At 41.2% G+C, this 13,582-nt stretch overlaps 1 protein-coding gene across 1 annotated transcript in view; it reads right to left on the bottom strand.

Annotated features, from left to right (window-relative positions):
• LOC117369783 (ephrin type-B receptor 1-like) overlaps positions 1–13,582 on the bottom strand; it is a 169,018-nt gene that overhangs the window by 97,574 nt on the left and 57,862 nt on the right. The window contains exons 2-5 of the mRNA XM_033965119.2: positions 10,136–10,200; positions 9,362–9,652; positions 6,189–6,407; positions 4,280–4,460 (exon numbers count right to left, since the gene is read on the bottom strand). Coding sequence (XP_033821010.2) covers positions 4,280–4,460; positions 6,189–6,407; positions 9,362–9,652; positions 10,136–10,200 — 756 coding nt within the window. The remainder of the gene's footprint in view (positions 1–4,279; positions 4,461–6,188; positions 6,408–9,361; positions 9,653–10,135; positions 10,201–13,582) is intronic.

Here is a 13,582-nt window from a genome sequence, read left to right as displayed (position 1 = left end):
TAAAAACAACAAACAAACGTGGCAAACAAATGTGCTGAAATGCAAACATCATTTATGCCAGGTGAGATAAAAATGTCATCATAACATAATATAGGCTCTTTAAGGTAGGGCATCTGTTGTAAACACTGCTGTAGAACCTCCCCATATGCTGTTTACTGTAACTAAAATTATATAATACATTTATAGCATTTATAGCATACTACCTTTCTGAAATGCGTACATCCCTTTATGCCAGGTGAGCTAAACATGTCATCATAAGGAAGGGCATCTGATGTAAAACCACAGCAGACTGTCACCATTTGCCGTTTACTTTAGTTCATTTCAAAGTAAACTCCATAATATATAAATAGCATACAGATGCTCTGAAATGTGTACATCCCTTTATGCCAGGTGAGGGAAAAATTACATCATATGGAAGGGCATCTGATGTAAAATCACGGCTGAACTTCACCATATGCTGTTTACTTTGAAATAAACTTCACAATATATTTATAGCATGTCAACTTTCTGAAATGCGTACATCTCTTTATGCCAGGTGAGCTAAAAATGTTATCGTGACATAATATATCCTCTTTAAGGAAGGGCATCTGATGTAAAACCGTATTGTACTATTTTCTGATCTATGTTATAATGTGTGTGTTAAACATGTGTGAATGAAACAAAACAACTCCAGGAGTGTTTGTGATGAGGAAACAACATTAGAACAGATCAGAGAATAGAGTAATATGGCCACTTTAAGGAAGGGCATCTGATGTAAAACCACGGCTGAACTTCACCATGTGCCGTATTCCTTTGACATGAACTAAAATAAACTCTTAAAATAATACTCTTATCCCACGCTGACTTTCTTAAATATGTACAGTCTTCTTGTATATCCAGCTTCACCCTCTTGTGCGTGACTGCTTCCGTCGGCCGCTAATGTCGAGCCTGTTACGGTTAATTATCAGAGGCGTATTTTACTGGCTCTGCATTTTCTGTCATCACACCTAATTTCTGCCACAGCCGTCAAACCGTAATGGCCTAACACGGGAATAGCAGCTCTTTAATTGGATTGTGTGTAAGGGCTGCCTCCATTTCTCTGTCAGTCATTCATGTGAAATTGACACCAGTCTGCTACGAGCGACGCACTTAAAATTCAGAATCATGTGGCGATGTGTGTGCTGATGTGGGTGTGTGCTGGTGTGTGCGTGTGCTGATGTGTGTGTGTGCTGCTGATGTGTGTGCTGATGTGTGTGTGTGCTGGTGTGTGCGTGTGCTGATGTGTGTGTGTGCTGGTGTGTGCGTGTGCTGATGTGTGGGTGTGCTGATGTGTGTGCTGATGTGTGTGCTGATGTGTGTGTGTGCTGATGTGTGTGTGTGCTGGTGTGTGTGTGTGCTGGTGTGTGCGTGTGCTAATGTGTGGGTGTGCTGATGTGTGTGCTGATGTGTGTGCTGATGTGTGTGTGCTGACGTGTGTGTGTGCTGGTGTGTGTGTGTGCTGGTGTGTGTGTGCGCTGGTGTGTGTGTGTGCTGATGTGTGTGTGCTGGTGTGTGTGCTGGTGTGTGTGTGCGCTGGTGTGTGTGTGCTGATGTGTGTGTGCTGGTGTGTGTGCTGATGTGTGGGGGTGTGCTGGTGTGTGTGCGCTGATGTGTGTGCGCTGATGTGTGCGCGCTGATGTGTGCGCGCTGATGTGTGTGGGCTGGTGTGTGTGCGCTGATGTGTGTGCGCTGTGTGTGTGCGCTGGTGTGTGTGCGCTGGTGTGTGTGTGCTGGTGTGTGTGCTGGTGTGTGTGCTGGTGTGTGTGCTGGTGTGTGTGCTGGTGTGTGTGCTGGTGTGTGTGCTGGTGTGTGTGCGCGCTGGTGTGTGTGCTGGTGTGTGTGTGTGTGTGTTGGTGTGTGCATTGGCATGTGCATTGGGGTGAGCACTGGTGTGTGTGTTGTTGGTGCGGGCAAAGCGGGAGTGTGTTGTTGATGCGTGTGGATTGGTGTGTGTTGGTGTGAGCGCTGGTGTGTGTGCACGTTGATGTAGGCATTGGCGTGTGCATCGTTGTGTGCGTTGGTGTGCAAGTCGGTGTGTGTGTTGGTGTGTATGTCGCTGTGTGCCTTGTTGTGTGCATCGCTGTGTGCGTTGGTGTGTGCGTTGGTGTGTGCGTCGTTGTGTTGGTGTGTGCGGTGTAGGTGCCACGCTGAGGAGAGGAAGGGGATCGATAAAACGACAGATGGACCATGTCAATTAGAAGTGTCTTTAACCTCTTGTTTTTCATGGCTGTAACCTTCATCCAAAATCTATAAACATAAGGAACAAGGAAAAGGATCTGGATCCTGCTCCTGTGCCACAAATGTCAAAACCGCTGATATACAGACTGTTTAAAGAGCAGGCTTGCATCTCCACAAACCTGACTGTTTTGGCCTGGAGGCATAGTCTGTATAAAGAAGTGGACTAAGTGAGTGTGACGTCACCCACAGCGTTCAGCTCCAGTCAAATGAAGCTCATCGAGGCTAGCAGGTATAAGGGCTACTTCTGGGATAAGTTTGTGCAACTTTGACCGTGAGTATCATAGCAACCAAAGAGCCAATGAGGAGCGAGGCTGTTAGGAGTGATGCCCCTTGCCACCCGTTGGTGTGTGTGTGTGTGTGTGTGTTGGTTTATTTCTTTTCTTTTTTTAGAAATGTTGTTCCTTTTGCTATAATCTTCCACAGTATCACATAAAACTGATCTATCACCATGGAGAATGTTCCAAAGTATTGTTTTAACTTTCCTTGGAACCACGCAGGTGCCACCTCCAGAAAGTTACATATTATGCCTTTAACAAATGCATGGCTAATGTGTAGTAAATGTCTTAGTAATTTACATGTGCACTATATAATTCTTCTGGGGGAGGGTATGTATGCCGCATGTGTGTTACCGTGGAGATGTTATTGTTGGTTTGGAATGTTTGACAGTACGACATTAAACTTAATTTTCTCCATGGAAACAAGCAGGTAACGGCAGCAGGCCAAGTGATTGTGAAGAGATATCACCACTCACTGTAAAAATGCAGGTTTTACAAGGGATATCTGAGCCACAAAAACTGAATAAATGCAAAATAGACATATTGAGGAATAATCGTGGAAAAGCACGGTCATCTCAATGGAGCAAGTGGCAGACCTGCCTCGAGAAAAGTTACATAGGCCGTGTACCAATTCGAAAGTTGCACATTTTGAAGTACCATTCAAATTACCAAGCCGACGAAGGGTACTCCTCCATGTGGCCTCCGTCGTTCCGAAATGGGACATACGTAGTTATGCCTCGGAGCGTGCGTCAACTGTTCACGGCTCTTCTCCATGGAAACGCAGGGCACATTTGTCGGCCACATTCATGGGGCGCATGAAATGGGACAGGCATTGTCACGCCAGAGGTGATGTAAGTGCCCTTCAAATGCAGCCGACGAACTTTGTAACTGTCGACTTGAGACACGGCTCATAGTGTATCTTTAACCAGACATCTCAAAACAATCAGCTTGAAAAAGGATTTGGAGAGGAAATATGGCCGACAGTAGCTTGGCTGGTAGAGCGTTTGTCCACTGACCTGAAGGTTGGCAGTTCAAATCCCACTCCTACTGTGAGCAGGCTTGCCTCTTCATAGACCTGCATTATTCCATGGAGATAAATGACTCTCAACACTCTACACTCATTTGTTAGTCATTGGTAGAGTGATCAAATCCACTGGCCCAAACCAAGTTGCCAGTGCGATTTCAGCTCCCACAGAAGAATATCGTACTGCTGTATCGTTGGGCAAGACACTTAACCACTTCGTCTCCAGTGTCTGTGTACACCGGTGTATGAATATGTGTGTGTGAATGTGTGAGTGGTTCCTTCATGTAAAGCGCTTTGAGTGTTTTGAAGGAGGAAAAGTGCTATATAAAAAAGTGTCCATATATGGATAGACAAAGTTGATGGAGAACCAAACTATATTATTTTGCTCTATATTTCTCATTTCATATTTCAAATTTGTGCAAACCAACTTATAATTTAAAGTGGAATCAAATAAATGTAATATCCCCAAAGTATATTTGTCTGAATGAATAGTACATATATTTGCCTGAATGAATAGTACATATATTTGCCTGAATGAATAGTATACATATATTTGCCTGAATGAATAGTACATATATTTGCCTGAATGAATAGTATACATATATGTGAATGAATCTAGAATCAGTCTTGACCAGGCAGGACGTGATGTGCAGCTGGTTTCATTGGCATTTGGTGTAAAAAAAAAAAGCTCATTTCATTTGAGGCCGTGATAAATGTGGCTCACCTCGGCACAGGTTCCCATTGTCTGGCTCGTATCCCGCCTTACAGCTGCAGCTGCCAATGGGGACCATCCACTCTCCATCTCCATTACAGTACAGCTTTATGGGCACGTCCACTTCCTCGGCGTTGGGGATGCAACTTCCTCTGGCGATGACTAACGAGGTGGACTCAGCTCCAGTGAGAGTCTGAGAAGAACAGACAGCAGCAGACGTTTGCAAACTGAGTAATGGTGAGTCGGTATGATTTACCACACAAGGCTGGCGGTGATTTGGACAAAACTGATTAGACCGAGCTCCTCATTCTATTGAAGGAGACAAGACATGCGTTTGTCTGCTTATAATTTACGACACCTCCAGGACATTAGTTTATATTTTGGACATTTTAAATTGGGCTATTGATCTAACGACTAAATTAAAAAAAACAAGCCCGCTGACTTCTGGTTGGTGCTAATTTCTCACTTCCTCTGTATTAGGTGTCACCATAAACAGCATCACAACAACATCCCAGACCTTTGGATCGCTGTAGTTCAGAGTGGAAAGAAGTGGATTTTCTGTTTGTACCAAGATGAATATATCGTAGACTGTATAAAGAAGTGGGCTGAGTGAGTGTGACGTCACCGACAGCGTCCGCTCCCGTCAAATGAAGCTCATCGAGGCTAGCAGTTATATCGACGAATTTGGAGAGGAGTTTCATATTTGGAATTCTGACCACGAGTATCATAGCAACCAAAGAGCCAATCCGGAGCGAGGCTGTTAAAGGTAACGTCCGTTCTCATCCGCACTGCGTTTAGCAGAGAGCAAGTGCTTAGTAACGCTGTCAATCAAACCTGTTGCTAATGCTAGTGGGAGCGACTTTGGGGGAAGAAGGCGCCTGATTTGTCTGTTATTAATGTTCATATCTTGATTTACAGACACAATAGTGAAATAAAAACCCCAGGATCATTTAGAGTGGGTTAACATTTTAAGACCATTTACAAAGCGAGGGGCGACAGTTTTTCAATAGAAAGCGAATTGGAGCTAGAGTCGATGGAGCCGGAAGCATGTTCATGATCACTTCCTATTTGGAGCGGCTAGCAGGTTAGCTATGTCCATTTATATACAGTCTACGGGTTATATGTCACACTGCAGAATCATATGTGTATCGTCACTGAAGTCTTGCAGGAGAGTAAAGATTACTTAAATATGCATGAATGTCTCTAAATGCAGCTATGATTGGGTAAATGAGAAGTGCAAACAAGCTGATTTAGCATAATTTGTTCTCTTTTAACAACATGATATGAGAGTTATACAAAGCTATACCACAGGAATCACTATATCGACTTTTCGTTCTATATGTGAAAACTGGTAATTATAACTGGTATATTTTTGGGGTCCGTATTAATCTGTGTACTTTTTCTGTGCTTTACTTGGGAATTTTTGCTTATTTTGTGTCTCTATGATAAGATTTAAGCTGTAAAAGGTAGAAAAACTAACTTGTCTGACTCATTACAGATGCAAACGAAGTACTAAAATGTTTAATTCTTCTGTTTATTTATTGCAGCTCATGACTTTTAACAATATTGTAGATTTAGATTAGAATGTTTGGTGTGGTTTAAATCTGCTCTTGGGTTTTTGTGTCAGTGCCATAAATTAGTTTCAGTATAATCGTTTATCGTCTATATTTACTTCAGCAAAATATCAAACTTTAATATGCGTTATCGAGACAGGTCTAGTTATAAATGTCTATAAAATACAGCATTAAACACCAGATTAAACATGATGTCACAGGCTCCAAACACTAAAACAGCACAGTGAATTTTAAATGTCGTTTTGCAGGTGTGATGAACTGAAGCTGAGTGAATATGTTGCGCAGAGACAGCCATTACAACCCAATAGCATGTAATTTATGCTAAGTGCAGTGCGTTTCGTCCTCACCTCTGGGAAATAAGCAAAATTCTGCACCACACTGGGACATTTCTTATAGAACACTCGGACGGCCAGCAGTGACATACAGGCTCCCAGGTCTTGGAAAGCCAAGTGGAAGCCTTTGCCTTTGGAGAGAGGACCGAAACTTCTGACCTCCGTGTTCACCTTCATCAGCCTGCCGCCAAAGTCCACCTGGGAGAAGCTCTCGTCTGCTGCTATGGTGTCCACCTGCATACAAATATACACAGGGTTTGGAAGGGTGAAGGCAAGGCAAGTTTATTTGTACAGCACAAAGCATCCACAAAATACAGTGGTCCCTCGTTTATCGCGGGGGTTACGTTCCAAAAATAACCTGCAATAGGCGAAATCCGTGAAGTAGTCAGCTTTAATTTTTACAATTATTCTATATGTTTTGCAGCTTAAAACTCCTCACCACACACTTTAAACAAGTGAAATGTGAGAAAATGTTAATGCCTGTCTGAGAAAAGTGTATAAACACTCTCAAAGTTCAAGCCTTCGTAGGTGCCTTTTGTCGATGTAGAACGTTTCATCGACATTGTGGGTTTTGTCGGGGAGAAAACTTGCAAACACACAGCACTTCAGAGTCACACTGCGATCCAACATTTATGTAAATTTGACTGAACACATTCTGTACTGTACAGGAGACATGGCACAGAGGAGACTGATGGACAATGGTCTACAGTCCCTTAGCCAATCAGGACGCAGAACACAGTGCACGTTCATACGCTGTAAAAAAAAAAAGCATGCAAAATTGGACAAAAAAATCCGTAAAACAGCGAGGCCGCGAAAGGTGAAGCGCGATATAGTGAGGGACAACTGCATAGCACAATTTGTACACCAAGTAATTCAAAGTGCTTTACAGAATGAGAAAGACATTAAAATCACAACAGCAACATATATAAACAATATAAATAATCATAAATAAACATCATAAAATTCACATTAAAAGAGAAGAGTGCAGGACAAAAAAAAAAAAAAAAATCATATGCACAGCTAAACAGAACCGTTTTGAGCTTCGACTTAAACATTGTAATGCGTTTTTTTAAATAACTTTTTCAAGAACTTTGTCTAAAAACGACAGATTAGAGATTGGTCGGTAATTGTTCAGTATTGTGGCATCAACACTGCTCTTCTTTAGGAACAGCTTCATAACTGTTGTTTTCAAAGCACTTGGGGAAATTCGTGGAGCGTTGCCATGGCGAATAACAACTTGAAACTAAATATTAGATCTTTTGATTGGAGAACAAGACGTGAATGTTGCGTAAAACAGGAGACTTAAAGCCATGAACATACAACATTTTTGTTAGGGTGATGGTTGGTCCTGGTTAGGAATGTCAGAAAACATTGACCAGAATAAAACAACACCAGATACTAAAACTATTATCGAAGTGGAGCAGGCGTTAAAACTCACATTTCCTGAATATTTTTTGAATGGTTTGGATCTGAACTAGTACAAGACCACATGAGAATAACATAGAAACTGTACTTACTAGCTACTAACTAACTACATACTAACTTATATTACATTACACTGTCTGAAGAAAGATTATTTTTTTGTTTAAATGTGGGCACACTATGGGTCCTCTTTTTTGAGGGAGTTACTGCAGCCCTATGCTCTACCCTTTCAAGACCAGAGGTGACAGAGCCTTTTCTGTGGCCCAGACTATGGAACAGCGCCCTCTGCCTGTCAGATCCTCTCAGTCTTTAACGCAGTTTAAGAGTAGACAGAAACCCCCCCTCTTCTCCCTGGCATTTAACACAAGCTACACTGGATATCTTGGTGTTTTATTGTTCTTTTCTTATGTATTTTTTTATCTGTATATTTGTTTTGTGGTTACTTTTATGTGAAGCACTTTGCTCAGCAAGTCGTTTTAAATGTGCTATAGAAATAAACTTGAATTTTTACATTTTTTTAATGATTGTGGTATCAAAATCAGTCTCACACATTGAGCCTAATCATTAGTATCAGAACTGAATGGCCCAGCTGAAAATATGGTCAACTGAACTCCATTGACCAATTAATCAATGAAACAACTAAAGTCTTACAGCCCACAGTCGGGAGGTGAGCGCCCTTCTTAAATGGTTACCATAGTAATACAATAGACCAAATGAACCCCATTCACTGCACCCACTGTGTTCATTAAGTGAGCAGTAATAGCTGCGTATTTGATTTTCTCAAGGGCTGCAACTATTTTAGTAGAATCAGTGATGGAATTTTTGATGAATCGACAAGTCAAACGATTATTTCTATTATACACTGAGATTTTTAAATAAATTATCAACCAAATAAAGGTTAAACTGAAGGCTTTGAAATGTTGAATATTTACAGATAAAGTGTTACAGCAGCGAATTTGGAGCAGAATTCCGACCGTGAGTATCAACAACCAATAAGCCAAACTGAAGCGAGGTTGTTGAAGGTAACGCCCCTTCCCTCCTGCATTGCTGGTTTAGCAGAGAGAAAGCACTTAGCAACACTATCAATCAAACTTGTTCCTAACCCTAACGGGATCAATTTGATTTGTGTGTTATTAATGTTGACATCTTGAGTTAAGGACACAAGAGTGAAATTACAATACCAGAATCATGTAGAGCGGGTTAAAATATGGTGACTGATGGTTTCGAAATTTTGAATATTTACAGATAGCAGTTATAGCAGTGAATTTGGAGCAGAATTTCGACCGCTAGTATCATAGCAACCAAAGAGCCAATCCGAAGCGAGGCTGTGCTTCCTGCCTGCACCTCTGGTTTAGCAGGGAGTGGGTGCTTAGCAACACTGTCAATCAAACCTGTTCCTAACTCTAGTGGGAGCGATCTCAGAGAAAGAAGGCGCCCGATTTGTCTGCTATTCATGTCCATATCTTTTTTTTATGGACACAATAGTGAAATAAAAACACCAGGATCACGTAGAGTGAGTTAAAATATGATGACTGAAGTTTTCGAAATTTAGAATATTTATGTGTTGATGAAAACCAGAAATTGTTCATTCTATTTTGACAATTGTGATTTTAACATCCCACCATCTTTGTCATGTTATCGTCTGGTTTGTGTTTTAGACTCTCCATCGTCTTCATACTGATTACGATTATCAAAATCCAGCAATTATTATTTTTTATTCTAAAAAGCCACTGTTGCTGCCATGGCTTTCTCCCATGATCTTTTACCTTGAGGAACGGTGCATTGGCCCAGTACTCCATCCCCTTGACTCCTTCGGTCACCGTCCGATCGGTCTCCAGGTAGTACAGGTTAAACGTCTCCTTACAAGACCCAAGCACGCTGGGTATGGAGGCGCAGTCCCTCACTGTAAACCTGATTTCCACGTAGATTCTCTGGGCCGCCCTCCGATCGATGTAGGTCGTGAGGAGCCAGTTGTTTTGGCTGGGCTCGAAGACGTTGCAGACTTGGTACGTCCTGATCGTGTTGAGGTTCTCATCATAGCCGCTCACCTCCTCCCACTGGAATAAGAAATCGTAGATAGCGTAAGATATAAATAGACAGAAGAGGCTACTGTGATTAATGGGTTTACCAAGTCCTGACAAATTAAAGGCTCTACCCCTCCCTCGCCTTTCTTTTCATGGCTCCCCTCCCTCCTTTCTTTCATTCACTTTGCTTCTCTTCCATCTTGCACTCTGCTGTTCAGGGACAACCATTCATCACAATTAGGACCGCTACCTCTCACAAACATACGGGTTTAGTGTAAGGAATAAAACACAAGTACAAAAACATGGCTAGCTTTGAAACAGCGTTATCGTTTCACAAGCAGTTCTTTTGTTTTGTAGCCTTCGGATTTCACTCCGTAGAGGTAAATTGGTGTCACCTTGGCTCGGTAATTAAGTTTTTGACGGACTTGTTAATGGGATCCGGCGCGCTAACAGTTTTCCCGATGGTAAAGCGGCCCCCGTGCTTCGGAATAGCACACCTTTGCACACTGTTCTTACCCCGTTGGCAGGGAACGATATCCAGCCGAGCTCCGCCGTGGCTGTTCGCGTGTCCATCACCGTCTCTGTAGGACACAAAGAAAAACAGACACGGGGAGGTGAACAAAGGAGCTGTGGGATGCAGACAGGAACAGGCTTAATTAAAAAGTCAGTAGGTCTGTAGGAAATAAATAACAAGGCAATCACGGCCCATTTCAGGTCACTTAGGATTACAACACTTAATGGGACTAATTGGGATACGGGACTAGTGTTTTGAAAATTGTTATTATTTGAACTATAAAGACTCTATGACCTTTATAACAAATACAGAGGTATTATTACATCAAAATTAGAGACAGATCGAAACATCAGAAGTTAAGATGTAAAAGAAAAAAAATGTAATGAAAAAACCCAGATCTGCTCAAAATAACAAAAAGGAATGAACCAATTCTAAGCAATTCATCCATAATTATTCTCTAGGATTCAACCTTTTTCTGTAAAAATATTTTTACTTTGTTTAGAGCCAAATATTACAAAGATGAGCTACAAGCTTACGTGTAACATAATGGGAAAACTGTATTTGACATTTAATACATTAAGTGCAGCCAAACTATGAATCGTCTAAATTAAATACAAGTTTATTTCCATAGCACATTTGTAACATTTTCACCTGACCAAAACGCTTCACATAACAGTCAACAAAAAACAAACATACAGATCACACGATACATAGGAAAAAAAATAATAAAACACCAAGATAACCTGTGTAGCTTGTGTTAAATGCCAGGGAGAAGAGGCTGGTTTTCAGTCTAGTCTTAAACTACCATAAGGACTGAGAGGATCTGACAAGCAGAGGGCGCTGTTTCATAGTCTGGGCACTGCCACAGAAAAGCCTCTGTCACCTCTGGTCTTGACCCTGAGCTGGTCAGTTGACCTCAGGGCTCTGGGTGGAGTATAGAGCTGCTGTAACTCCCTCAGATAAAGAGGACCCATAGAGTGCACACATTTATTCTTTTCTAACTATTATTAATAATTCTGGTAAAATAACAAAATGCATTCAGATACCTCCTCACTACATTAAAACCAGGTTAGAAAACAGAAGGCAAAACACGTACTGCGGTATTTGTTGGTTTCAATGAAATCTGATATTTCAAAGCAGCACATTTGAGCAAAAGGCTAATGTTAGCTACCACCTGATTTGTATTTCTTAATACAAAGTAATGGTTCTTCAGACTAAAGATCATCAGATTTTAACTTTACTTGGTTAAAAATATAAGTATGTATTGTAGTTATTCTTTTCCAGTCAAGCAGAGGCTATGATTTATGCCTGTATAATTAATATTGATATAAAATGCATATAGCTGAAACAATAGAGTTGGCCCGTAGAAGAAACATTAACAATGCACTCCATTTATAACACTGGCCCTATACCAACCTGTGCTGGTGATTATCATAAAATATAAATGAGTAGAAGGCTGTAGCATCGGCCTTGTGTAGAGTATTGAGGGCTTTATTTTGAAGATTTGTAACTGTTCATTGTCAAACACCCGAGCGCCTGTTGTCTGTGGAGCTCCCAAACATCAAAATCATATTTTTGCAAATGGCAAAAAGGGCCCATATTATGTTGTTTTCTGATCTCTGTTATAATGTTGTTTCCTCATCAAAAACATACCTGGAGTTGTATTTTTTGGGGCAAATGTATTCAGTTATGTCCCAACACTGGCCATGCATTTGTAGCATGCATCTCAAATGTGGACGACGTCTCCTACTGAATATTCCGACATCATTCCGAACCAAATCCATGGCCTCTTTTACCTTAGTTTAGTGCTTCACTTCGTAAAAATCAGCACTGTTTTGTCATCTTTTTTTTTTTTACTCGTAAGCCACCATTTTGACATGAACAAACACGCAAAATTTCCCTGATTGGTCAATCCACCTGTCAATCACAGCCATTGGAGGTCTTTGTTTAGGTCTGTAAAAGAGGCATGGTCTTTGTTAACCAGCCAACTAACAACCTGCCCACCGCTGTGAGCTTATGTTTCTGTGCAACTAAACAAAGCCCGACACACATGGAATAAAAGCAATTGTCATCTGTTACCGGGTAAAACATCACCACAAAACACCATCTGAACCCAAACACCCACCCACCCACCTACCCCCACACCGCCGTCACATGACAACAAAGGTGCTCTCAAATATATACGGCAGGTCGACAATACAGTGGTCTGACAGCCGAAGCCCAGACGCTCGTGTTCAGCGTACAGCATGTCACTTCATATTATAGATCTGACTGCGGTAATGTGGAAGAAGCAACGTTTGTCTCCTGTGGTTTCAAATGAGAGACGTAAAGCCAAACAATGAACAGAGCAACAGAGAGGTACAACAGGAAGCAGGTATGAGAGGACTTCAGTTAAACAAATTGGATTGGATTTCAGTAACTAAGAAGAGAATTTGAGTGAATATGTGAGGAAAACCCATTACCATAGACTGTATATATAAATGGACGTAGCTAACCTGCTAGCCGCCGCGTTCCAAACAGGAAGTGATCATGGGCGCACTTCCAGTTCCATCGACTCTGGCTCTAATTCACTTTCTATTGAAAAACTGTAGCCCCTCTCTCTGTAACTGTCAGACTCGCCATTTTGGTCTTAAAATGTTCGTATTAACTCGCTCTACATGATCCTGGCTTTTTTAATTTCGCCATTTTGTCCATAAATCAAGATATGAACATTAATAACAAACAAATCAGAGGCCTTCTTTCCCCGAGGTTGCTCCCGCTAGCAACGAGTTTGATTGACAGCGGTTTCAGCTAAACCAGTGGTGCAAGCGGAAAGGGGTGTTACCTTCAACAGCCTTGCTCCGGATTGGCTCTTTGGTTGCTATGATACTCGCAGTTGTTATTCCTAATATGGAACTTAGCTCCAAATTAGCCGCTATACCTGCTAGCCTTGATGAGTTTCATTTGACTGGAGCTGAACGCTGTGGGTGACTTCACACTCACTTAGTCCACGTCTTTATACAGTCTATTGTTGCAGCTCATGCCCTGTAATGATACTGTGTTTAAAAAAGTTTTACAAGGCCTAACCTGCATTATTGTTACTGCATCAGGGGCATAAAGTACTTTGCATATTATCGTTTATCAAAGCATATCTCTGTAGCAATATATTATCATTCAAAATGTGTTATTTTGACTGGGGTACAACAGGAAGCAGTGAAGTTATGTTATCAGAAGACTTCACAAAATTGTATTGTGTACAGCAGGAAAATTTGATTGAACATAATGTGAGAAAAAGCCATAATCTACACAAAACCAATAAGAAAAAAAAATATATGGAAAAGGAAATATATCACCACTGAAAAAAAAAAAAAGGTAAAATATATAACATATTTTTGGATTGGTAATCTTTATTTTATAGCATATTGTATTTTTTTCTTTTTTGTTTTATTTTATTTTTTATCTAACAGACC

The sequence above is a fragment of the Periophthalmus magnuspinnatus genome, chromosome 4, assembly GCF_009829125.3.
Source record: "Periophthalmus magnuspinnatus isolate fPerMag1 chromosome 4, fPerMag1.2.pri, whole genome shotgun sequence".
NCBI lineage: Eukaryota > Metazoa > Chordata > Actinopteri > Gobiiformes > Gobiidae > Periophthalmus > Periophthalmus magnuspinnatus.
The sequence above is the reverse complement of the archived record's forward strand: the minus strand, read 5'-3'. Positions and strand labels throughout refer to the sequence as shown.